Here is a 26821-nt window from a genome sequence, read left to right as displayed (position 1 = left end):
CTGTCAGCCTGACCTGGGTGCCCAGCAAGGTTATGGAACAGATCACCCTGAGTGCCATCACAGGGCACCCAGAGGATGGCCGAGGAGTCAGAGCCAGCCAGCGTGGATTTCAATGCCTGCATGGAATGGTCTGGATGAGGGGATTGAGTCCAGCATCAGCAAATCTGCAGATGACACCAAAGTGGGTGTGACTTTGGATCTGATGGAGAATGGAGGCACGAGGGCTGTGCAGAGGGCCCTGGACAGGCTGGATCCAGGTGTGGTTTAACAAGGATGTGTGATCCAACAAGGTGAGGTTTAACAAGTCCAAGTGCTGGGTCCTGCAATTTGGCCACAACAACCCCTGCAGCACTACAGGCTGGGGACAGAGTGGCTGGAGAGAAGCCAGGCAGAAAGGGACCTGCAGAGACTGATGGACAGCAGGCTGGACATGAGCCAGCAGTGTGCCCAGGTGGGCAAGAAGGCCAATGGCTCCTGGCCTGGATCAGGAATGGTGTGGCCAGCAGGAGCAGGGCAGGGATTCTTCCCCTGTGCTGGGCACTGGTTGGGCAGCACCTCAAGGGCTGCGTCCAGTTCTGGGCCTACTGGAGTGGGGAACAGGAAGAAATTTGTAGCACGAAGAGTAAAGAAAGCAAAGATGAAGCCAAGGAAATTCTCAGGGCAGTTTGGGAGTGGCTGCCAGGCAGCCCTGGCTCTGAGCAACAGCGTCTGCAGTGGGACAGGAAACTCCCAGCTCATGGGAACAAACTTTCTGGCTGACTGCAGAGGCCAGGACAAAGCTGAGTGGTTTCCCTGGTGTACTCCAGGCCTTGCTGGCCCCAGGGGCTGATGGCATTTGTGCTCCCTCAGGTTCATGTCCCCACACCAACAGCATGGGGGTGCTCCCCCTGCTCTGTGCAATGCAAACAGGGGCTGCTGAGCCAGTGCTGTCATGTCTGTGCCTGCAAGGATGGGGCACCTGTTTGAGCTGGGGGAGAGGCCAGGGCTGCAGAGGGAAGATGTTGTTGGCAGCTCCATCAGGACGCTCTGGGACGCTGCCCTGGGCTGTGCAGGGCACTGGGGATGGATCAGCCCCTGCTCTGCTACTCCTTCCCGTCGGCCCCAGGGCCCTTGCAGAGCCCCAGCCATGCTGTTTGCCCCCAGCCTGCCCACGGCCAGCCTGGGGCTGCTCACGGGGGTTTTCTGTGCTGAGCATTGGCCTGGGTGTGTTCTTGAGAGAGCCTGGGCAAGGAGCCTGGAGACCCCAGGCCCTGGCCTGAGGCGTCAGCGCTGCCCCAGCAGTGCCCATGGCCTGTCCCTGCTGCAGCCCCGGCACTGCCACCCCCAGGGCTGTGCCCAGCCCCGAGAGCACTCAGGCGCTGCAGCAACACCAGGGCCACCAGGGCAGCGGGGCAGGGCCACGGCAGCAGCACTGGCAACACCAAGTGCTGCTGCTGCTGGGCACAGCTGCTGTGCCAGCACTGATCTGCCCCCAGCTCTGCACACAGACATTGCTGCTGCAGCTCCAGAGAAGGCAACAATAGGGGATCTCTGCACTAAACTCGGCTGGGAGATCCTTTAGTTCTTTTAAAGCCACAGAGAGTGCAGCCCCTCATTGACACAGTCTGTGGTTACAGTGAAGGAATAGAGAAACAAAATGAGAAATGGTATAAAAAATGGCATTTCTTTGTAGACAATATGAAAAAATTAAAAGAAAGAAACAGAACCTCCAGAAGGAAACCACAAGAAGCATCAAAGATTAGTTTTATTACAAGCACTTTGCATAAATTACCCAGCAGTTTAATGTTCCTGAAACCATCCAGTCATCAGTCTCCACATTGCAGCCTTGAGCTCCTGGTTCCTCAGGCTGTAGATGAAGGGGTTCAGGACTGGAGGCACCACCGAGTACAGAAATGACAGGGCCAGATCCAGCAATGGGGAGGACATGGAGGAGGGCTTCAGGTAGGCAAACGTGGCTGTGCTGATGAACAGGGAGACCACAGCCAGGTGAGGGAGGCAGGTGGAAAAGGCTTTGTGCCGTCCCTGCTCAGATGGGATCCTCAGCACAGCCCTGAAGATCTGCACATAGGAGAAAACCATGAACACGAAACAACCAAAACTTAAAAAGGCACCAACAGCAAGAAGTCCCAGTTCCCTGAGGTTTGAGTGTGAGCAGGAGAGCTTGAGGATCTGTGGGATTTCACAGAAGAACTGGCCCAGGGCACTGCCATGGCACAGGGGCAGGGAAAATGTATGGGCTGTGTGCAGCAGAGCATTGAGAAAGGCACTGGCCCAGGCAGCTGCTGCCATGTGGGCACAAGCTCTGCTGCCCAGGAGGGTCCCGTAGTGCATAGGTTTGCAGATGGACACGTAGCGGTCATAGCACATGATGGTCCAGAGGGAAAGCTCTGCTCCCATGAAGAAGACAAACAGAAATAGCTGTACAGCACATCCTGTGTAGGAGATGTCCCTGGTGTCCCAGAGGGAATTGTGCATGGCTTTGGGGACAGTGGTGCAGATGGAGCCCAGGTCAGTGAGGGCCAGGTTGAGCAGGAAGAAGAACATAGGCGTGTGCAGGTGGTGGCCGCAGGCTACGGCGCTGATGATGAGGCCGTTGCCCAGGAGGGCAGCCAGGGAGATGCCCAGCAAGAGGCAGAAGTGCAGGAGCTGCAGCTGCCGCTTGTCTGCCAATGCCAGCAGGAGGAAGTGGTTGATGGAGCTGCTGTTGGACATTTGCAATGCCTTGGCATGGGGATCTGTAAGAAAAGTAATCGTGGAACAGTTGGGTTTGGAGAGGACTTGAAATATCCCAGCACAGCCTGGGGGCACTTTCCCCCCACTGCCTGCCCAGGGCTCTGCTGCCTGGAGCTGTCCCTGCCAGCAGCTGCTTCTCTGTGCCCAGGGATGGGCCCTGCCAGAGCTGCCAGAGCCCAGCCCAGCTCTGGGGGCTCAGCTCTGCCCTGCAGACCCCTCCCAGGTCAGGCACTGCCCAGGGGCAGCTCTGGCTCTGCAGGCTCTGATGGCAACATCACAGGAACCCTGAAGAGACTGGGAAAGCAACACTAATGCTGCCTCTAAGGGGCCCTGCAAGGATTTCTGTCACTGCCTGGTTTATTAACATCTGAGAGAATTTTGGGGTTTTTTTGGGGGTTTTTTTCTCAACCTGAACTGAGAGATGAATATCTATGTGCACTTTCCTATCTAGGCAACCCAGAACAGTATATTCAAAAAGCAGGAAATTCCCTTTCATGCAGCCCCTGCCTTGCTGTGCTCCCTGTATAATCTATTTGTTCTGGCATTAAATACCATCCTGGAAGCAGTCCTGAAAAATGCAGCATCCACCCCACACAAGGAGAAAACTTCCAAGCCTGACCAGCTGTCTTCTCCCACCCAGACCTTGTTCCCCAGTACTGGGAGCAGCTGCCAGGGCTGGCTGAGAGCTGTCCCTGGCAGGCAGCAGAGTCCCTGCCCCAGCACAGCGCCCTGGGCTGCAGGACCCTGCTCTGCAGGACAGCCCTGGGCACCCCTGGCTGCTCTGCACAAGAGACAATCAGAGAATGTACTCACAGGGTCTGTAGGCATTGGGATGTTCCAAATTTAGGAGATGGCTCCAGGAGCTGCAGCTGCATTGTCCTGCAGCCAGAGGTTCCTGAGCCAAGGGCTGGCAGGGATTGTGCCCCAGGCACTTCTCAGCACCTTCCCAGCCCTGACTGATTGAAGCTCTCTGTGCCTCTGTGCTGTGCCCGGGATGGCTGCAGGCAGTGCCCCAGACCTGCTGGGCTGGCAGGAGAGCTGCTCATCAAGAGAAATGTGCTTTTGAAGCTCTTCTTGGTTATCAGGAGCTGCCTTTGTGCCAGGAGCCCAGCCCAGCTCAGCAGCACAGACACAGCACAAGGACATTAATGAGCCTCTGGGGCTTTGTGCTCAGGCCCTGAACATCAGTTCCTTAGAGGGAGCTAAGAAACCTCTCCAGAACTCCAAGGCAGAATCCAACTCCAAAGTTTCTTGGACTTTTAATGGGTCCCAGTGAGGAACACAACTGAGAAAGTGTCCCCAGGCCCCAGGCAGAGCAGAGAACTGGAGGCAGTGACGACAGGTGGGGACAAAGAGAAGCCAAGTCTTGGTGCCCTGGGGCACAGCAGCAGGGTCTGTGCCACCAAGGGCTGTAAGGAGACACCTTGTCCTGAGGCCCTGGGGCCTCCTGGCAAAGCCCCAGCCAGGCTGGGCACTGTCAGCCCCTTGTCCTGCCCTCAGCATCCCCCCCCAGCCCACATCCCAGTGGCCTCAAGGATCTGCTGGAAGGAGTCCCTGGGGAGCCTTGCTCAGGAATGGCCCTGGGGGCTCCTGAATGCTCACAGAGTTTTTCAAAGGACTTTGGGTTTGGTTTTTGCCTTGGAGTCTCTGAGAGGCTTGTGCAATCATGGCCTCCAATTATCTGCTGTAATTAGTCCCTGGAGAGGCTTTGTCAGTAACTACACTTTGTGGGCTCATTAATGCTTCAGGGTACTTCAATTATTTTAGGGTACTTGGTGTTTCCCTTTAGATAGAGACTCTGTGAGAGGTTTGTGCAATCATGGCCCCAATTATCTGCTTTAACCAGTCCCTGGAGAGCTTTGTACTGACACTCAGTGGAGCTCATTAATACTTTAGGATACTCAAGGTTTTTAAAGTACTTTGGATTTTTCTTTCCACACTGTATCTCTGAGAAGTTTTTGTGCCATCCTGGCCTCCAAATCTCTCCTCCAAGAAGTCCATGAGGAGCCTGTGTAGCAGATGGACCTCAGTTGGACACATCAATGATTTGAGACACTTTGGGTTTTTTTTCTGAGTTTGACTCCTGGAAAGGTTTGTGCAATCTCCTCTCAGGCCCTAAGATTCCAGGGCTCAGTTCCAAATGCACCACGGGGCTCATTAGGATCAAACAAGTCCTGACAAACCATGGCTCTGCCTTGATTTCCCTCTGCTCTCATTCAGTTAATCAGAAATATTTCTGTAGTGGTTTTGGTTCACCAATTTGAGATTTCTTGGAGCATGCAGCATTTATTGTTGTGGGTCCAGTGTGGGCTAATTACCAGTGCACTCACTAGAATATACTTACTCATTTCCTCCTGTGTGATAAGATTAGGAGAACAGCAAAGCAGGCTCAAAACTTTAAGAGGGTATAAGGAAAAGTTCATTAATAGCAACTAAAAGAAAGAGTAATAAGAACAAAACTTTCAGAACACTTCTCCTCTCCCTACAACCTTTTCTTTCTTACTGACAGTATAAAGAGACAAACCTAGAATTTTCAGTCAGTTTACCCCAACTGGAATAGTCCTTCTTGAGTTCTCTTAGGGAGAGGAGTCTCTCTTTCATGCTATGGAGAATTTTCCAGAAGAGACACTTCTCTTGTCGCTCTCAATTTCCATGAATAGCAACTGCCCAGAAAAATCTGCAATTGTGACATCCGTCCCAGTTGTTCAAAGCTCTTTTACAGTTGTGTTTATGGGCCATGTAAACTTAATGGGGTATTAGTTAAAAGATGAGCTGTGTAAGAGCAAAGGTTCTCCTCATCTATTTCTGAAATCATCTTCATCTCTGAGGACATCTTTTTCTTCTCCCTGTGAAGGCACAGGATCTCATCACGCTTCCCTTTTTCCATGTTCAAACTTCTCATGGGATCACATCTACTTTGACATTTGCTACTTTAGCATGGAGGCCTTTGCTGAACAAGTCATATCCCCATACTTTTCAATGCGATACAGGGAAAAAGAGAGTCTGATGTATCAATTACATCCTTCTCCATGGCTTTACAAGAGGATTTCAGCCCCAAGATCAGGACATCTCCTCATCCCTCCCATCTGGGACTCAACTTCCTCTTCACTGACCTCGGTGTCTTCATGTTGCTCCTCTATGTGCCTGCACTTTGTCCTTTTCTCTCACTCAATAGAGGACGGAAGCACTGAAAGAGTTCATATCTCACCCGGGGCCTGCAGATGGTTCCATGACCCCAGCTGGGCTCAGTACTCGCAGCCAGACCTGCTCCCTGTTCCCTCGGTTCCATGGGGCCCCACAGTGTCCCAGTGGTCCCTTGCTTCCATGAGGACCTGAGGTGTCATAATGCCCCCTTGGTGACACGAGGCCCTGGAGGGTCACAATGGTTTTCATGGTTCCATCAGGCCCCACAGACTCATAATGGTCTCTGGGTCCATGGAGCCTTTCTGTGTCACCATGGCTCCTTGGTTCCATGGGCTCCAGTGGTGCTACAAGGATCCCCTTGGTTCCACGAGGTCCCCAGAGTTTCCCAGGGATCTTCCTTCTTTCCCAAGGAAAGAACCCAGCCCCTGTGTTGCAGGGGCATCCACCAGAGGCCAAGACCAGCCAGACTTGACGGTACTGACAGATTTACCTGGGAGCAACCCTTGGTATAGGGAATTTTGGAGGTGGAATCCCAATTTCAGACATGGACATCTGGAGGAGAAGGATGGTTCTTTTACATAGGAAGAAAAGCAGGGAACACCGATATTTGAGGGGCAAATGAAAGGTGGCCATCAGAGGCCTAAGTCAGCCAGACCTCTCTGTTCTAATTGCTTTTGTATGAAAGCAACCCTTGGATATAGGGAATTTGGGAGGTGGAATCCCAATTTTGGCCATTTCTTTGTAGATAAGAACGACAGCTCTTTTTCATAGGAAGGAAAGCATGGAGCCCAAGTGTTTCAAAGGCAAAAGAGGGGACAGGTGGCTCCTGTCCTGGCTCCCAAGCCAGCCAGGCCTCATTGTCATGGCAACTTTTGTCATGGAGGGTCCTTGGATATCAGAGGAGAAATCTCACTTTTTTGACCTTGGACTCCTTGAGAAGAAGGATGGTTCTTTTCCATAGGAAGGAAAGCATCGAGCCTCAGTGTTTTGAGGCAGGTGAGGAACAGCTCCCAAGTGGCAAGGGCAGCTAGACCTGTCTGGCTTTCATTTGGGAGCAATCCTTGGATGTACAGAGTTTTGGAGGTAGAATTCCAGGTTTGGCTATGGGCACTGGGTCAGGATGGATGGTTTTTACCAATAGGAAAGAAAAATGCCAAGTCTAAGTGTTTTTGAAGAAGATGAGAGGTGGCCACCCTTAGGCCAACAGAGCCACACCTGTCTGTCCTGGCACCTTTTATCTAGGGAGTCTCCTTGGACATAGGGCATTTTGGAGGTGGAACATCAATTTTGGCCGTGGGTGCCTGGACAGAAAAAGAGTTCTTTTCATTAGGAAGGAAAGCACAGAGTTTCAGGGGCAGTTGAGTGCCAGCCCTCAGGAAGACAAGGCCATCCAGATTTGTCAGTCCTGGCAGCTTTTTTCTGGGAGCTATCCTTGGATATTGGGAATTCTGGAGGCAGATTCTCAATTTTGGCCATGAGCACCTGGTCGAGATAGATGTTATTTTCCCCTCAGCAAGAAAAGCACATGGTCCCAGGGTTTCAAAGGCAGATGAGAGGTGGCCCCTGGGTGGCCAAGGCAGGCAGACCTGTCTCTTCTGGCAGATTTCATCTGAGAACAATCTGTGCATATATGGAAATTTGGAGGAGGAATTCAAGTTTGGCCATGCTACCCTGGAGGACAAGGACAGTTCTCTCTCATAGGAAGGAAAGGCAAGAGCCCCAGTGCTTCAGGGGCTGATGAGAAGCAGCCCTCGACATGCCAAGGTCAGCCAGACCTGTCAGGTGATTGCTAGGAGGCCCAGCCAGCTAGACCTGTTCTATGTTCTCTTGGTTTCATGGGACACCACAGTGTCACAATGGTCTCCTTGGTTCCATGAGGCCCTGGAGTGTCACAATGTTCTCCTTGATTCTGTAGTGTCACAATGGCCCTGTGCTCCCATGAGGCCTTGCAATGTCACAATGGCTTCATGGTTCCACAAAGCTCTGATGTGTCACCATGGCCCCTCGGCTCCATGCGCCCTCGCTGTGTCACAGTGGCTCCTCTGTGACACTACGGGCTGCACAAGGTCGCCATGGACCCTTGGTTCCATGAGGTCTTCACAATGGTCTCCTTGATTCCATGAGGCACCACAGTGTCACCATGGCCCCTTGGTTCCATGAGGTTCCGTAGAGTCACTGTGGTGTCCTTGGACATGCATTGTCACAACTGACCCTTGGTTCCATGAGGTTCTGTAGTGTCACCGTGGTCGCTGTCAGAGGCTGGATGAGATCGATGTCCCGAGACACCTTGGGATGCTCGGAATGCCCGTGTGGGGCCAGGGCCGGGTCAGGTTTGTGGTGGAACAGAGTCCCGCCCCCAGCCCTGGTCTGGCAGAGCTGTCAATCACACAGCAGGGGCTGTGCTAACCCAGCTCTGATTAGCCCAGATGTTAATCAATCAATCAATCAATCACACACCAGCAGCTGGTGCCTACCCTGGCTCTGATTGGACAAGCAACTGGCAGTCCCACCCCAGGGGCAGGCCCATGAAGGCCCAGGGGGTTAACAGCTGGAGCACGAGGGCAGCCCATGGTCTGGATCCTGCCTTCTCCTGGGATTTCTCTGTTGGTGATGCTGGAACCCCAGCAGTTGGTACCTATGTGCGTCTCTTTCTATGGATCTTCTGTCTTTCTGTTGTTCTCTATTTCTTCCCCTTCTAATCCTACTTACCTGGAGCATTTTGGGGTAACTTCACATGTCAAGGATTAAAGGGTTTTAGGTTAAATGTGTGGGAATCCAAGGCACAGGGAATATTTCTCTGTCTGCTCTAAAGGTGTCCTGACCCCCAGAGAAACGCTGCCTTTAACCATCCCCCATGGAGAGGACTTCCAGGACTTTGAGAAAGATTAGAATTTACCAAAGTCCAAAATAGATTAGAGGGTAGTATAGCATGTGCCTTGGGTGAGAAATTTAGGTCTTGGGATTTTTAATATGATGTAGATAGGAAGCAAGATGGAGGAATTTGGATGTAGTCCATTTCATCTCCTTCATCTACTCCATGTTCTGCAGTGTTGGTGGCACAGGGTCATTGGTCGAGGAAAGCACAGTGTAGAGGTTATGTGGACAGTCAAGGGATGAGTAATTGGTAGATAAGTAGAAATAATATACATTTTAAGAGTTAATTGGTGAGACAACTTTAAAAGACCTTGAAACCGTACATTTTAGAGCCATTTTGAGGTGTTTATCCAGCATGCTTAGCCTGGTATGCAGAGCATGCAAAACTTTAGAGAAGATAACAATATACAAGAAGCTGAAGACCAAAAAAGTCCTGTGCATCTCCTTTTACCTGGCACAGAACTGCTACAGGAGGGTTTCCCACATCCAGAGAGTGCCCACAAAGGCCGAATGTAAAACAAACATCAATAACTGGCACCTTGAAAATATTTATAATAGGTTGCTTTTTCCATAAAGTTGTTTAATGAAGAACGTTGTCTTAATTAGCCAATCATGTGAAATGTGTTGATTAAATGACCAATGAGGTCCATGTGTAGCAAACTAAGATATAAAGGAAGAGGATTGAAAGAAGGGTGGCTTTTAGCCCTTAGCCTTCAGATCTGAGTCTGTGTCATCTCTGATTCAACAATGACATTTGGGGATCTATGGGGGCTATTGGGAATCCTTTCTGCACCTTGTGACCCAACAGGAGCTTCTCTAATAAACTTTGCCTGAAGCTCCCACTGTGCCCATGACAGAAACCCCTGTTAGTGTCTGGGACATCCCGGCTCTTTGGCAGCCTGGGGACTCCTGGGATGTCCCCGTGGAGCCCCTGTGAGTGCCTGTGACAGATCGGTGCCTTTGCAGCCCAAGGTCCCCTGGGATGTCACCATGGAATGGCTGTGACTGCCTCTGACCACAGGGCTCTTTACCATCCCCAGAAAGCCCTGGGAGGTCTTGGGAGGTCTCCATGGAGCCCCTGTCTCTGCCTATGACATTCCAGCTCTGGAAGAGCCTGGAGACTCTTGGAAAGTCCCCAGGGAACCCCTGTGATGGCCTGTGACAAATCTGATCCTTAGCAGGCAACCACCACCAGAACCCTGTTGCTATGGTCAGTTTCCATGGCAACCATCACCAGGACTCTGTTGCTATGGTCAGTTTCCATGGCAACCATCCCTAATCCCCTGTTGCTATGGTCAGTCCCTTGGCAGCTCCATGGAGACCCCATGCCAGGGTGGTTGCCATGGACACCAGCTCAGGCCTGCAGCCACAGCCCGTTGCCATGGCAACCATTGGCAGCCCCATCCCCACGCTCATGGGATCCCAGAACCACAGAACTGGCTGAGTTGGGAGGGTCCCATCAGGATCCTCCAGTCCAACTGCTGGCCCTGCACAGGACACCCCAACAATGCCAGCCTGGGCCTGGCAGCGCTGTCCAAACGCTGCTGGAGCTCAGAGAGCCCTGGAGCTGGGACCCTTCCCTGGGGAGCCTGGGCAGGGCCCCAGCAGCCTCTGGGCAGAAACCTTTTCCTGACATCCAACCTGAGCCTGCCCCGACTCAGCTGCAGCCGTTCCCTCCACTCCTGTCCTTGCACCAGAGGGAAGATGTTCCCACAGCCCCAGCCAGGGACCCGCTCCCAAGGCTGTTGCCATGGCCACCCGGCTTGGACCAGCTGGGATGCTCGGTTTCCACGGGCCAGGGTTCAGGAATGGGATTCCCCAATTTCCTGCTCCTGCTAAAACTGCACTGCCCTCGCTGCCCTCCTGCCTCCCAGGGAAAGCACAAAAGGCAAAGATCGCGGGCTGGGATAAGAACAATTTATTTGGAACAGCAACGAGATAAGGAAAAAATGGAACAGAAACAATATTGATAACAGAAGATATAAGAAAAGCTATTTACAGGGAAAACTGCAATATCAACAGCAGGCTCTTCCTGGCCACGTAATTCCCCCTGCCTGGAAAGGACACCCTTCTCCTCTGGGGAGAGAGAGAGAGCCCCCTTCCTGCCCCTGGCAATAACCTGAGGTTGGAGTGAATGTAATGAGAGGGCCATGGGCAGACCCTCATGTTTTCACTGCCACATCATGTCATTGGCAGGGGCAGGAAAAGGGACAGCTGTCTTCCCAGCATGGATCACAGAGAACATGGATCACCAGGGCTCTTCTCAATGTGACTTCCAATGGGGAAAGAAACTGGAGCTGGGCATGAAGCTCTTCCTGCAGTTGGGGCACTCACAGAACTTCCTTACTGATGACTCCATTGGTGTCTGGTCAAGTCCGAGCTCATGGAGAAGCTCTTCTCATGATGTGGGGCAGTCTTAGGGCCTCTCCCCAGTATGGATGTGCCGATGGGTGATAAGGATGGATTTTTTTCTTGAAGCCTTTCCCACACTCATGGCAGCAGAAGGGCCTCTCCTCTGTGTGATTTCGCTGGTGGCAGAGGAGATGGGAGCTGGCCTGAAACCTCTTCTGATACTCAGGACACTCATAGGGCCTCTCCCCAGTGTGGATGCACTGGTGGCTGATCAGGGTACTGCTCTGCCTGAAGCTCTTCCCACACTCCAAGCACTTGTGGGCCTTCTCCCCATCATGAAGCTGCTCATGGACCACCAGCTTCGAACTCTGGTTGAAGCTCTGTCTACCTTCCTGGCTCAAGGTGGGTCTTTCCTCTTCAGAGCCCCCTGGGCTGGGTTTAGAGCCCCTCCTCCTATGAGATCTCTGGGGCTTTTCCTCCACACCACATTCCTGGGCTATGGAGCCGCTCAAAACAGCCTCTTTTACGAGGTTCTGCCATGGGGATTTTTCCTCCCTGGTCTCCATGCTCAGCTGCTTTTCTGGAGGAGGAAGGACAAGGAGAGGATGGGATTTGCCTCCGTACCAGAGGGAAGGGGAAGGAGATCCCCCCAGTGCATCCCCGGCTGGATGGCATTGGCAGCAGGGTTGTCCTGCAGCCGGGGGCCATGCTGGTCTGGGGATGGAGCAGGAGAGAGGGGGAAAGGGGCACTGACTTCCTCCTCACCTGCCTGGGTGTCCTGGGGCATCTTCCTCTTCCTTGCAGCTTCCTCTTCCATCAGGTGAAGGTTTGGGAATGGGAAATTTTGTTTTGGGAGGAAAACAAGGGATGAGTACACTAAATTTTGTACTGGTTAGAAGGCAAACCTGGGGAGGGTCTAAACCAGAATTACTGTCTAGCAGGCAAGGTGCTCCTGGTGTTAAAAGCCTCAGAATATATCCAGGTAGAAATGCTTGGATCCTCCCTCTGGGCAGAGCATATCACCATAGGATGATGGAATTTTATCAGTCCTGCAGTGACACTCAATGGCCCATTCACAGAAGATATCTCCCCTGGAGGGCGTTATCAGGGGTGAGTCATGGAAGCAATAAAGAACACTGCCCCACCTGTTTATAGCAGTTGATGAAGATGGGGATTGAAAACATGCATTTGGTTACATCTTACATTGCACCCTGAAACTGTGTGGTAATCCCTGCTTGGGTGGCTGAACACCACCCCCTTTACTCAAACTGGCTCAGGTGTAAAACCCCCACCATGGGAAGGCCACACACACAGGGGAAAATGTCACACTTGTCCCCCTCCAGGTGAGGTCTCTGTCCCAGTCATGCTTTTTCACAGGCTGGGTGACTTTGCCAAATGTTAGAATAATTTTTCTCTTTGTCCCTGTCACCTTTGTGACAGCTACACAGAGCTTCCCCTTCCTTTTCATATGCTGTATTGGGCCTAATTTCCACTTTTCTTTTATCAGAATGTGCCAGCAGCTGAGCTGGAGCTGTGCAGGACCAATGGAATTTGGATTTGCCACAAAATAGCTTCTATTGTCAGTTTATAAAATTTTGGGATTTGTTTGCGTTTTCATCACGTGACTTGTGGGAAAAGCAAATATTCATCAAAGTATTTTATGCAGAGTTAAGTTTGATTTCTGTAAAGTTTATTTTGTCCGGTGCCCAGAGGATGCTCTGTGCCTCTCACCCTGGGGGATGCTTGGGAGGGGCTGGGGAGGGTCCCTGTCCCTGTCACCCCAGGCCATTCCCCAGGGAGTGTCCCTTTCCCTGTCACCCCAGGCCATTCCCCAGGGGGTGTCCCTGTCCCTCTCTCCCCAGGCCATTCCCCTGGGGGTCTCCATCATTCTCACCCCAGGGAATTCCTGGGGGGTCTCCCTCCCTCTCACTCCTGTGCCAGGGGGTGCTCGGGGCAGTCTCTGTCCCTCTCAGCCCAGGCGATGCTTGGGGGTCTCTGTCCCCGTGTCCTGAGGGATGCTTGGGGGGTCTCCATCCCTCTGGCCTCAGGCAATGCCTGTGCAGGGCTGGGGGCCAGGGGCTCTGTGTCCCTCTCACCGCTGAGGGTGCTCGGGGCTGGGGGGGCTCTCCGACCTTCTCACACCTGGGGAGGCTGGGGGGTCTCTGTCCCTCTCAGCCCTGCTGTGACCCCACCCAAACATCATTGGGGTCAGAGGGACAGAGACACCCCCAAAGCCCCAGAAGGGCTGAACCTGGGATTTGGTTTGGGGCTGAGGATTTAGGAAGGGGCTGCAACTGGGGCTTGGGTTGGAGTTGGAGCTGAGATTTGGATTAGAGCTAGGATTGGGGTTAAGGCTAAAAGTGGGATTGGATTTAAGGCTGGGATTGGGACTGGGTCTGGGGCTAGACAAGTCTGAGACTGGGATGAGATAAAATACAGAACTGTGGGGATGTCTAAATGTGGAATGAGATTGAGACCAGGATCTGGGTCAAGTTTGGGACTGAGCTCACCCAGAGTGAGACAGGGGGGATGTCTCTATGAGATAGTCTGGGGAAAAACAAGGTGTGAATGCCTTCAGTCTGGGATTCCTCTTGCCCAAGTCCATCTCTAGAAGTCACCTGATGTCCCAAAATCAAGAATGAATAAAAAAAGTCTACCAGGAGTGTCCCATGTCCAGTTTCATCCCTCTCAGGTTCTGGTGGTCCCCCATCTCAGGGCTGCTGGGGATCCCCCCTTTCCAGGGTCCTGCTTTTGGATTTTGGGAGTTTTTGGAGTCCCAGGGTCCCCCTCTCCAGCCTCCCCTCAATCCAGCCACTTGGGGTTCCCCCTTCTTTCCACCACCCTGTCCTGGTTTAGGGCAAATTTGGTTGAAAACCTCCAAAAGGAGTTTCCTCTAGAATGCAGATTCAGCAGCCCAACCCTCGGCCAGTTTGGGAAAATATTTCCTCAGAGACTAGTAAAAAAGCCCTTTATTTAACAGGCAAAGCATTCACCAGCAAAAAAATTGAGCAATATTAAGCAATACTACCTCCTGCTACTCCAAAAGAGATGAGAAATTCATAAAGTCTCCTTGGTCTGTAGCTCAGCTCACTCAGCCTCTTATCAGTCTCTTATCAGTCTCTTATCAGTCTCTTATCAGCCCCTTCAGCACTGGAAATGCCACGGCCCAGGCCCGGCCAGGTGGGCCAAAGGTGCATGCTGTCGGTGCTCTCTGGGTGTTCAGTCCAGAGCAGGTTTAAACAGCTCCAAAGAAAAAGAAAACCCACAGTCCAGGGAACTTCTCTGCCTCAGAGACCTAAAAACTAACTAAAAGCAAAGGAGAGCTCTGTCCTGCTGTCTCTCCATCCAGCAGATGGAATGTAGAGGAGTGAGTGCAGTTTCTGAAAACAAACTGCAGCTTCTTCCTCCTCCCCTTCACTCTCAGAACCAGCCTTAAAGGTGCAGAACTCATTTCTGGGCTAAATAGACTGATGCAGTACGAGCATCATGAAGCCACCCCAGGACACGCCCCTGTCAGGGTCAGGGGGTCCTGTCTCCGCCTCATCTCCGGGCTGCCGGGGGTCCCCCAGCTCCGCTATTGCCCCTTCCCCTCTCCCCACCCCGGGGGTCCCCCGTTCCACAGCCCCGGCTCTCATGGGGATCCCCAGAATCAATGTCCCGCCCCTTCAGTAACGGGCCATCCCTATTTGGAACTGCCGGGACCTTCCCGAGGGGTGATCACAGGTCCTCTGCCCCTGAAAAAGCTCCTCTTAGGGAGCCTGGACATATCTGGGGCTCAAGAGATCTGCCAGCTCTGAACACTCTCCAAAAAAATCCTCCCAGAGACCCCTGGCCGGAGTTATTTGGAAATTTAGCAACTTGGGCTGGGCATCTTATAGAACTTTCAGCAGCCTTGTGTTCCTCACCGCAGTGTGAATGAACCTGGTCAGTCTCTCTGGTAACATTTGCTCCCTTTCCTCCAGTGATTTTAACAAACTGTTCCGGAAGGACAACAAAACATTTACTTTACCCTGGCCACCCACAATGGCCATTTTCCTCATCAGTTCTCCCATGAGTCGCTCAAAGGAAGCTGTGTCCATGTTTCCCAGAGTTCTTTCAGAAAGAACCACACAACCTCCTCAGTGGAGGGAACCATGCTGTACTCAAAGGCACTTGGGGTCAAAGAACAGTGGCTGAACTCACTGTGCCAAAATATTGTTGCAATATGGTTAAGAAAACTGGTAGAGAGATGCCTCTGCCCCAATTAAGGTGCTAACGAGACCAAATCCAAAGTAGATTTTATTAAACAGTAAAAGTGAGGTAGAGAGAGAGATCGAAAAAAGAGAAAAGGGGGGGAGAGAGAGGGAGTGACAGGGACAGAGACCTCCCCTGGAGCAGGGCAAGTGTGACTTTCTCCCCTATGTGTGTGTTGCCATCCCATGGTGGGGGTTTTACACCTGAGCCAGTTTGGGTAAGGGGGGTGGTGTTCACCCCCTGAGCAGGGATTACCCCGCTGTTTCAGGGTGCAATGTAAGATGTAACCAAATGCATGTTTTCAATCCCCATCTTCATCAACTGTTATGAACAGGTGGGGCAGTGTTCTTTATCTCTTCCATGACTCACCCCTGATAACGCCCTCCAAGGGAGATATCTTCTGTGAATGGGCCATTGATTGACACTGCAGGACTGATAAAATTCCATCATCCCATTGTGGGATGCTCCGCCCAGGGGGAGGAACCAAGCATTCCTACCTGGATATAAGCTGAGGTATGAAAGACCAGGAGCAGCTTGCCTACTGGATTCCCAGAGGACAAGAGCTCCATAACCACCACTGGACCTTCAGAGGAAGACCAGACCCTTCTGCAGGACCACTGCTTTGACAGAGTCACGTTCATCACTCCAACAGGACTGCAGCCACCATTTAATGGGACTGCTGCCACCACCCTGACCCACAGGGTGTCAGGTTATATCCTGACTCTGTCAGTTTAAGGCAGTGTTTCTGTATCATTGCCTTGGTCCTAATTTTCTTATTAAATTTTAATTCTGATTTAGACTTTCCCTCATGTTTGCTGTCAAACAAATACAAAACTCAATGTGCTCATCCCTTGTTTTCCTCCCAAAACAAAATTTCTCAATCCCAAACCTTCACCTGATGGAGGAGAAAGCTGCGAGGAAGAGGAAGATGCCCCGGGACACCCAGGCAGGTGAGGAGGAAGTCAGTGCTCCTTTCCCCCTCTCTCCTGCTCCAGCTTCCAGCCCAGCACAGCCCCCGGCTGCAGGACAACCCTGGTGCCAATGCCATCCTGCCAGTGATGCACTGGGGGGATCCCCTTCCCTCTGGCACGGAGGCAAATCCCATCCTCTCTTTCTCCTTCCTTCCCCAGATAAGGAGCTGAGGATGGAGACCAGGGAGGAAAAATCTCCACATCAGAACCTTGTGAAAGAGGCCGTTTTGAGCGACTCTAGTGCAGAGGAATCCAACATGGAGGAAATGCCACAGAGATCCCACAGGAGGAGGGGCTCCAAAGCCAGCCCAGGATTCTCTGAGGAAGAAAGAACCACCCAGAGCCAGGAAGGGGGACAGAGCTTTAGGCAGAGCTCAGAGATGTTGGTTCATGAGCAGCTTCGTGATGGGGAGAAGCCCCACAAGTGCTTGCAGTGTGGGAAGAGCTTCAAACAGAGCAAGCACCTGGTCAGCCACCACATGATCCACACCGGGGATTGGGCCTACGAGTGTGGGGAATGTGGGAAGGGCTTCAGCTACAAATCCACCCTCGTGACCCACCAAGGCATCCACACTGGGGAGAGGCCCTGTGGGTGCCCCCAGTGTCAGAAGAGGTTTCACACCAGCTCCAGGCTCCTCCAGCACCCACAGATTCTCTCGGAGGAGAGGCCCTTCTGCTGTCCTGACTGTGGGAAGGGCTTCAACCACAGCTCCTACCTCATCAGGCACCAGTGCATCCACACAGGGGAGGGGCCCTACCAGTGCGCCACATGTGGGAAGAGGTTTCACATCAGCTCCCATCTCCTCTTGCATGAGCGGATTCACACAGATGAGAGGCCATTTTGCTGTCCAGACTGTGGGAAGGGCTTCAAGCACAACTTCACCCTCATCAGGCACCGGCGCATCCACCATGGGGAGAGGCCCTTCGAGTGTCCCCAGTGTGGGAAGAGCTTCACCCAGAGCTCTCACTTGACAAGACACCAACAGAGCCACCAGTAAGGGAGGCCCTGCAAATGCCCCAGCTGCAGGAACAGCTTCATGCACTGCTCTATCTTCATCACCCATGGGAGAACCCACATTGAGAAGAGCCCTTGTGATCCATTTTCCCTGTGATCCATGCTGGGAAGACACCTGCCTGTTGTCCTGCCCCTGCCCTTGACATGATGTGGGATTGAAGAACATGAGGGTCTGGCCATGGCCCTGTCATTACATTCACTCCCACCTCAGGTTATTGCCAGGGGCAGGAAAGGAACTCTCTATGTCTCTTTCCCTTAGGAGAGGAGTGCCCTTTCCAGGCAGGGGGAAATTGTGGCCAGGGAGACCCAGTAAGTTGTGTTTTAGTTTTCCCTGTAAAGTTTTATTTATCCCTTCCCTGTAAAGTTTTATTTATCCCTTCTCTTATCAATATTGTTTCTGTTCTGTATATTTCTTATCTCGTTGCTGTTCCCAATGAATTGTTCTTATCCCAGCCCAGGATCTCTGCCTTTTGTGCTTTCCATGGGAGGCGGGAGGGCAGTGAGGGCAGAGCGGTTTTAGCAGGAGCAGGAAATTGGGGAATCCCATTCCCGAACCCCGGCCTGTGGAAACCGAGCATCCCAGCTGGTCCCAGCCCTGGTGGCCATGGCAACAGCCTTGGGAGCGGGTCCCCGGCTGGGGCTGTGGGAAGCTCTTCCCTCTGGTGCTCAGGGACAGGAGTGGAGGGAACGGCTGCAGCTGAGTCGGGGCAGGCTCCGGTTGGATGTCAGGAAAAGGTTTTTGCCCAGAGGCTGCTGGGGCCCTGCCCAGGCTCCCCAGGGAAGGGTCCCAGCTCCAGGGCTCTCTGAGCTGCAGCAGCATTTGGACAGCGCTGCCAGGCCCAGGCTGGCATTGTTGGGGTGTCCTGTGCAGGGCCAGCAGATGGACTGGAGGATCCTGATGGGTCCCTCCCAACTCAGCCAGTTCTGTGGTTCTGGGACCCCATGAGCCTGGGAATGGGGCTGCCAATGGTTGCCATGGCAACGGGCTCTGGCTGGAGGTCTGAGCTGGTGTCCATGGCAACCACCCCTGGCATGGGGTCTCCATGGAGCTGCCAAGGGACTGCCCATAGCAACAGGGGACTAGGAATGGTTGCCATGGAAACTGACCATAGCAACAGAGTCCTGGTGGTAGTTGCCTGCTAAGGATCAGATTTGTCACAGGCCATCACAGGGGTTCCCTGGGGACTTTCCAAGAGTCTCCAGGCTCTTCCAGAGCTGGAATGTCATAGGCAGAGACAGGGGCTCCATGGACACCCCCCTATGGCTTTCTGGGGATGGTAAAGAGCCGTGTGGTCAGAGGCAGTCACAGCCATTCCATGGTGACATCCCAGGGGACCTTGGGATGTGCTGCAAAGGCACCGATCTGTCACAGGCACTCACAGGGGCTCCACGGGGACATCCCAGGAGTCTCCAGGCTGCCAAAGAGCCAGGATGTCCCAGACACTCACAGGCATTTCTGTCATGGGCACAGTGGGAGCTTCAGGCAAAGTTTATTAGAGAAGCTCCTGTTGGGTCACAAGGTGCAGAAAGGATCCCCAATAGCCTCCATAGATCCCCAAATGGCATTGTTGAATCAGAGATGACACAGACTCAGATCTGAAGGCTAAGGGCTCAAAGCCACCCTTTTTTCAATCCTCTTCTTTTATACCTTAGTTTGCTACACATGGACCTCATTGGTCCTTTAATCAACACATTTCACATGATTGGCTAATTAAGACAACATTCTTCATTAAACAACTTTATGGAAAAAACAACCTATTATAAATATTGTCAAGGTGCCAGTTATTGATGTTTGTTTTACATTCAGCCTTTGTGGGCGCTCTCTGGATGTGGGAAACCGTCCTGTAGCAGTTCTGTGCCAGGTAAAAGGAGATGCACAGGACTTTTTTGGTCTTCAGCTTCTTGTGTATTGTTATCTTCTCTAAAGTTTTGCATGCTGTGCATACCAGGCTAAGCAGCCTGGACAAACACCTCAAAATGGTTCCAAAATGTACGGTTTCAAGGTCTTTTAAAGTTGTCTCACCAATTAAGTCTTAAAATGTATATTATTTCTACTTATCTACCAATTACTCATCCCTTGACTGTCCACATAACCTCTACACTGTGCTTTCCTCGACCAATGACCCTGTGCCACCAACACTGCAGAACATGGAGTAGATGAAGGAGATGAAATGGACTACATCCAAATTCCTCCATCTTGCTTCCTATCTACATCATATTAAAAATCCCAAGACCTAAATTTCTCACCCAAAGCACATGCTATACTACCCTCTAATCTATTTTGGACTTTGGTAAATTCTAATCTGTCTCAAAGTCCTGGAAGTACTCTCCATGGGGGACGGTTAAAGGCAGCATTTCTCTGGGGGTCAGGACACCTTTAGAGCAGACAGAGAAATATTCCCTGTGCCTTGGATTCCCACACATTTAACCTAAAACCCTTTAATCCTTGACATGTGAAGTTACCCCAAAATGCTCCAGGTAAGTAGGATTAGAAGGGGAAGAAATAGAGAACAACAGAAAGACAGAAGATCCATAGAAAGAGACGCACATAGGTACCAACTGCTGGGGTTCCAGCATCACCAACAGAGAAACCCCAGGAGAAGGCAGGATCCAGACCATGGGCTGCCCTCGTGCTCCAGCTGTTAACCCCCTGGGCCTTCATGGGCCTGCCCCTGGGGTGGGACTGCCAGTTGCTTGTCCAATCAGAGCCAGGGTAGGCACCAGCTGCTGGTGTGTGATTGATTGATTGATTGATTAACATCTGGGCTAATCAGAGCTGGGTTAGCACAGCCCCTGCTGTGTGATTGACAGCTCTGCCAGACCAGGGCTGGGGGCGGGACTCTGTTCCACCACAAACCTGACCCAGCCCTGGCCCCACACGGGCATTCCGAGCATCCCAAGGTGTCTCGGGACATCGATCTCATCCAGCCTCTGACAGCGACCACGGTGACACTACAGAACCTCATGGAACCAAGGGTCAGTTGTGACAATGCATGTCCAAGGACACCACAGTGACTCTACGGAACCTCATGGAACCAAGGGGCCATGGTGACACTGTGGTGCCTCATGGAATCAAGGAGACCATTGTGAAACTTGGGGGCCCCAAGGAACCAAGGGTCCATGGTGACCTTGTGCAGCCCGTAGTGTCACAGAGGAGCCACTGTGACACAGCGAGGGCGCATGGAGCCGAGGGGCCATGGTGACACATCAGGGCTTTGTGGAACCATGAAGCCATTGTGACATTGCAAGGCCTCATGGGAGCACAGAGCCATTGTGACACTACAGAATCAAGGAGAACATTGTGACACTCCAGGGCCTCATGGAACCAAGGAGACCATTGTGACACTGTGGTGTCCCATGAAACCAAGAGAACATGGAACAGGTCTGGCTGGCTGGGCCTCCTAGCAATCACCTGACAGGTCTGGCTGACCTTGGCATGTCGAGGGTTGCTTCTCATCAGCCCCTGAAGCACTGGGGCTCTTGGCTTTCTGTCCTATGGGAGAGAACTGTCCTTCTCCTCCAGGGGAGCATGGCCAAACTTGAATTCCTCCTCCAAATTTCCATATATGCACAGATTGTTCTCAGATGAAATCTGCCAGAAGAGACAGGTCTGCCTGCCTTGGCCACCCAGGGGCCACCTCTCCTATGCCTTTGAAACCCTGGGACCATGTGCTTTTCTTGCCGAGGGGAAAATAACATCTATCTCGACCAGGTGCTCATGGCCAAAATTGAGAATCTGCCTCCAGAATTCCCAATATCCAAGGATAGCTCCCAGAAAAAAGCTGCCAGGACTGACAAATCTGGCTGGCCTTGTCTTCCTGAGGGCTGGCACTCAACTGCCCCTGAAACACTGGGGCTCTGTGCTTTCCTTCCTAATGAAAAGAACTCTTTTTCTGTCCAGGCACCCACGGCCAAAATTGATGTTCCACCTCCAAAATGCCCTATGTCCAAGGAGACTCCCTAGATAAAAGGTGCCAGGACAGACAGGTGTGGCTCTGTTGGCCTAAGGGTGGCCACCTCTCATCTTCTTCAAAAACACTTAGACTTGGCATTTTTCTTTCCTATTGGTAAAAACCATCCATCCTGACCCAGTGCCCATAGCCAAACCTGGAATTCTACCTCCAAAACTCTGTACATCCAAGGATTGCTCCCAAATGAAAGCCAGACAGGTCTAGCTGCCCTTGCCACTTGGGAGCTGTTCCTCACCTGCCTCAAAACACTGAGGCTCGATGCTTTCCTTCCTATGGAAAAGAACCATCCTTCTTCTCAAGGAGTCCAAGGTCAAAAAAGTGAGATTTCTCCTCTGATATCCAAGGACCCTCCATGACAAAAGTTGCCATGACAATGAGGCCTGGCTGGCTTGGGAGCCAGGACAGGAGCCACCTGTCCCCTCTTTTGCCTTTGAAACACTTGGGCTCCATGCTTTCCTTCCTATGAAAAAGAGCTGTCGTTCTTATCTACAAAGAAATGGCCAAAATTGGGATTCCACCTCCCAAATTCCCTATATCCAAGGGTTGCTTTCATACAAAAGCAATTAGAACAGAGAGGTCTGGCTGACTTAGGCCTCTGATGGCCACCTTTCATTTGCCCCTCAAATATCGGTGTTCCCTGCTTTTCTTCCTATGTAAAAGAACCATCCTTCTCCTCCAGATGTCCATGTCTGAAATTGGGATTCCACCTCCAAAATTCCCTATACCAAGGGTTGCTCCCAGGTAAATCTGTCAGTACCGTCAAGTCTGGCTGGCCTTGGCCTCTGGCGGATGCCCCTGCAACTCTGGGGCTGGGTTCTTTCCTTGGGAAAGAAGGAAGATCCCTGGGACACTCTGGGGACCTCGTGGAACCAAGGGGATCCTTGTGGCACCACTGGAGCCCATGGAACCAAAGTGCCATGGTGACACAGAAAGGCTCCATGGACCCAGAGACCATTATGAGTCTGTGGGGCCTGATGGAACCATGAAAACCATTGTGACCCTTCAGGGCCTCGTGTCACCAAGGGGGCATTATGACACCTCAGGTCCTCATGGAAGCAAGGGACCACTGGGACACTGTGGGGCCCCATGGAACCGAGGGAACAGGGAGCAGGTCTGGCTGCGAGTACTGAGCCCAGCTGGGGTCATGGAACTATCTGCAGGCCCCGGGTGAGATATGAACTCTTTCAGTGCTTCCATCCTCCCTCGAGTGAGAGAAAAGGACAAAGTGCAGGCACATAGAGGAGCAACATGAAGACACCGAGGTCAGTGAAGAGGAAGTTTTGTCCCAGATGGGAGGGATGAGGAGATGTCCTGATCTTGGGGCTGAAATCCTCTTGTAAAGCTATGGAGAAGGATGTAACTGATACATCAGACTCTCTTTTTCCCCGTATCACATTGAAAAGTACGAGGAAATGACTTGTTCAGCAAAGGCCTCCATGCTAAAGTAGCAAATGTCAAAGTAGCTGTGATCCCATGAGAAGTTAGAACACTGAAAAAGTGAAGAGTGATGAGATCCTGTGCTTTCCAAGGGAGAAGAAAAAGATCTCTGTTCTCAGAGATGAAGATGATTTCAGAAATAGATGAGGAGAACCTTTGCTCTTACACAGCTCATCTTTAAACTAATACCCCATAAGTTGACATGGCCCACAAACACAACTGTAAAAGAGCTTTGAACAACTGGGACGGATGTCACAATTGCAGATTTTTCTGGGCAGTTGCTATTCATGGAAATTGAGAGCCACAACAGAAGTGTTTCTTCTGGAGAAGTCTCCATAGCATGAAAAAGAGACTCCTCTCCCTAAGTGAACTCAAGAAAGACTATTCTAGTAGGGTTAAACTGACTGAAAATTCTAGGTTTGTCTCTTTATACTGTCAGTAAGAAAGAAAAGGTTGTAGGGAGAGGAGAAGTGTTCTGAAAGTTTTGTTCTTATTACTCTTTCTTTTAGTTGCTATTAATGAACTTTTCCTTATACCCTCTTAAAGTTTTGAGCCTGCTTTGCTGTTCTCCTAATCTTATCACACAGGAGGAAATGAGTAAGTATATTCTAGTGAGTGCACTGGTAATTAGCCCACACTGGACCCACAACAATAAATGCTGCATGCTCCAAGAAATCTCAAATTGGTGAACCAAAACCACTACAGAAATATTTCTGATTAACTGAATGAGAGCAGAGGGAAATCAAGGCAGAGCCATGGTTTGTCAGGACTTGTTTGATCCTAATGAGCCCCGTGGTGCATTTGGAACTGAGCCCTGGAATCTTAGGGCCTGAGAGGAGATTGCAAAAACCTTTCCAGGAGTCAAACTCAGAAAAAAACCCCAAAGTGTCTCAAATCATTGATGTGTCCAACTGAGGTCCATCTGCTACACAGGCTCCTCATGGACTTCTTGGAGGAGAGATTTGGAGGCCAGGATGGCACAAAAACTTCTCAGAGATACAGTGTGGAAAGAAAAATCCAAAGTACTTTAAAAACCTTGAGTATCCTAAAGTATTAATGAGCTCCACTGAGTGTCAGTACAAAGCTCTCCAGGGACTGGTTAAAGCAGATAATTGGGGCCATGATTGCACAAACCTCTCACAGAGTCTCTATCTAAAGGGAAACACCAAGTACCCTAAAATAATTGAAGTACCCTGAAGCATTAATGAGCCCACAAAGTGTAGTTACTGACAAAGCCTCTCCAGGGACTAATTACAGCAGATAATTGGAGGCCATGATTGCACAAGCCTCTCAGAGACTCCAAGGCAAAAACCAAACCCAAAGACCTTTGAAAAACTCTGTGAGCATTCAGGAGCCCCCAGGGCCATTCCTGAGCAAGGCTTCCCGGGGACTCCTTCCAGCAGATCCTTGAGGCCACTGGGATGTGGGCTGGGGGGGGATGCTGAGGGCAGGATAAGGGGCTGCCAGTGCCCAGCCTGGCTGGGACTGTGCTAGTGCCTCAGGACAAGGTGTCTCCTTACAGCCCTTGGTGGCACAGACCCTGCTGCTGTGCCCCAGGGCACCAAGACTTGGCTTCTCTTTGTCCCCACCTGTCATCACTGCCTCCAGTTCTCTGCTCTGCCTGGAGCCTGGGGACACTTTCTCATTTGTGTTCCTCAGTGGGACCCATTAAAAGTCCAAGAAACTTTGGAGTTGGATTCTGCCTTGGAGTTCTGGAGAGGTTTCTTAGCTCCCTCTAAGGAACTGATGTTCAGGGCCTGAGCACAAAGCCCCAGAGGCTCATTAATGTCCTTGTGCTGTGTCTGTGCTGCTGAGCTGGGCTGGGCTCCTGGCACAGAGGCAGCTCCTGGTAACCAAGAGGAGCTTCAAAAGCACATTTCTCTTGATGAGCAGCTCTCCTGCCAGCCCAGCAGGGCTGGGGCACTGCCTGCAGCCATCCCGGGCACAGCACAAAGGCACAGAGAGCTTCAATCAGTGAGGGCTGGGAAGGTGCTGAGAAGTGCCTGGGGCACAATCACTGCCAGCCCTTGGCACAGGAACCTCTGGCTGCAGGACAATGCAGCTGCAGCTCCTGGAGCCATCTCCTTAAGTTGGAACATCCCAATGCCTACAGACCCTGTGAGTACATTCTCTGATTGTCTCTTGTGCAGAGAGCCAGGGGTGCCCAGGGCTGTCCTGCAGAGCAGGGTCCTGCAGCCCAGGGCGCTGTGCTGGGCAGGGACTCTGCTGCCTGCCAGGGACAGTTCTCAGCCAGCCCTGGCAGCTGCTCCCAGTGATGGGGTACAAGATCTGGTTGGGAGGAGACAGCTGGTCAGGCTTGGAAGTTTTCTCCTTGTGTGGGGTGGATGCTGCATTGTTCAGGACTGCTCCCAGCACGGCATTAAACTGCCAAATATTTGCAAATAGAATAAATAGAATATACAGGGAGCACAGCAAGGCAGGGGCTGCATAAAAGAGAAAATCATGCTTTTTATTCTACTACTGTGGGTTTCCTAAATGGGAAGTTGCACACAGATATTAATCTCTCAGTTCACATTTAGGAAAAAAAAAAAAGTTATCTCAGATGTGAATAAACCAGACGCTGACGAAAATCAGCACAGGGCCCCTTACAGGCGGCATCTTTGTCACTTTTCCAGTCTCCTCAGGGTTACTCTGACATTGCCATCAGAGCCTGCAGAGCCAGAGCTGCCCCTGGGCAGTGCCAGAGCTGGGAGGGGTCTGCAGGGCAGAGCTGAGCCCCCAGGGCTGGGCTGGGCTCTGGCAGCACTGGCAGGTCCCAGCCCTGGGCACAGGGAAGCAGCTGCTGGCAGGGACAGCTCCAGGCAGCAGCGCCCTGAGCAGGCAGAGGGGGGGAAGTGCCCCCAGGCTGTGCTGGGATATTTCAAGTCCTCTCCAAACCCAACTATTCCATGATTACTTTTCTTACAGATCCCCATGCCAAGGCACAGCAAATGTCCAACAGCAGCTCCATCAGGCACTTCCTCCTGCTGGCATTGGCAGACACGCGGCAGCTGCAGCTCCTGCACTTCTGCCTCTTGCTGGGCATCTCCCTGGCTGCCCTCCTGGGCAACGGCCTCATCATGAGCACCGTAGCCTGCGGCCACCACCTGCACACGCCCATGTTCTTCTTCCTGCTCAACCTGGCCCTCACTGACCTGGGCTCCATCTGCACCACTGTCCCCAAAGCCATGCACAATTCCCTCTGGGACACCAGGGACATCTCCTACACTGGATGTGCTGCTCAGCTCTTTTTCTTTATGTTCTTCATTGGAGCAGAGTATTTCCTCCTGACCATCATGTGCTATGACCGCTACGTGTCCATCTGCAAACCCCTGCACTACGGGACCCTCCTGGGCAGCAGAGCTTGTGCCCACATGGCAGCAGCTGCCTGGGCCAGTGCCTTTCTCAATGCTCTGCTGCACACAGCCAATACATTTGCTCTGCCCTTGTGCCATGGCAATGCCCTGGGCCAGTTCTTCTGTGAAATCCCACAGATCCTCAAGCTCTCCTGCTCCAAATCCTACCAGAGGGAAGTTGGACTCATTGCAGTTAGTGTCTGTTTGCTATTTGGTTGTTTTATGTTCATTGTTTTTTCCTATGTGCAGATCTTCAGGGCTGTGCTGAGGATCCCCTCTTAGCAGGGACGGCACAAAGCCTTTTCCACCTGCCTCCCTCACCTGGCAGTGGTCTGTCTATTTGTCACCATCAGCTCAATTTACCACCTGAAGCCCCCCTCTATGTCCTCCCCATCCCTGGATCTGGCCCTGTCAGTTCTGTGCTCGGTGGTGCCTCCAGTGCTGAATCCCTTCATCTACAGCCTGAGGAACCAGGAGCTCAAGGCTTCTGTGAGGAAACTGATGACTGGATGGTTTCAGAAACATTAAACTGCTGGGTAATTTCTGCAAATCACTTGTAATAAAAGTAATCTTCGATACTTCTTGATGGTTTCATTTGGAGGGTTGATTTTTGTTGTTTTATATTTTTCATATTGTCCACAAATAAATGTCAATGTTTGTGCCATTTCTCATTTTGATCCTCTCCACCTTCTTTATGGACACCGACTGTGTCAATGAGGGGCGGCGCTCTCAGTG

The 26821-nt window shown here is 51.8% G+C and overlaps 2 protein-coding genes and 1 pseudogene across 2 annotated transcripts; 2 read left to right on the top strand and 1 right to left on the bottom strand.

The window, feature by feature from the left end:
- Positions 1–1779: 1779 nt before the first annotated feature.
- On the bottom strand, positions 1780–2712 carry LOC132085970 (olfactory receptor 14A16-like). The gene has a single exon (XM_059491435.1). It carries the CDS (start codon positions 2710–2712, stop codon positions 1780–1782), a length of 933 nt encoding a protein of 310 aa, XP_059347418.1.
- A 13768-nt stretch (positions 2713–16480) lies between these two features.
- On the top strand, positions 16481–17305 carry LOC132085952 (zinc finger protein 239-like). The gene has a single exon (XM_059491414.1). It carries the CDS (start codon positions 16481–16483, stop codon positions 17303–17305), a length of 825 nt encoding a protein of 274 aa, XP_059347397.1.
- Positions 17306–25786: 8481 nt separating this feature from the next.
- On the top strand, positions 25787–26614 carry LOC132085951 (olfactory receptor 14C36-like; annotated as a pseudogene).
- The last annotated feature ends 207 nt before the right edge of the window (positions 26615–26821 follow it).

This window comes from Ammospiza nelsoni, chromosome 34 (assembly GCF_027579445.1).
Source record: "Ammospiza nelsoni isolate bAmmNel1 chromosome 34, bAmmNel1.pri, whole genome shotgun sequence".
In the NCBI taxonomy this organism is placed as follows: Eukaryota; Metazoa; Chordata; class Aves; order Passeriformes; family Passerellidae; genus Ammospiza; species Ammospiza nelsoni.
This window is presented reverse-complemented; position numbering and strand designations above follow the sequence as displayed.

Bases quoted from the DNA above. Each gene is read 5' to 3' on its own strand.
- LOC132085952 (XM_059491414.1), top strand. From the start codon at position 16,481: ATGGAGACCAGGGAGGAAAAATCTCCACATCAGAACCTTGTGAAAGAG.
- LOC132085970 (XM_059491435.1), bottom strand. From the start codon at position 2,712: ATGTCCAACAGCAGCTCCATCAACCACTTCCTCCTGCTGGCATTGGCA.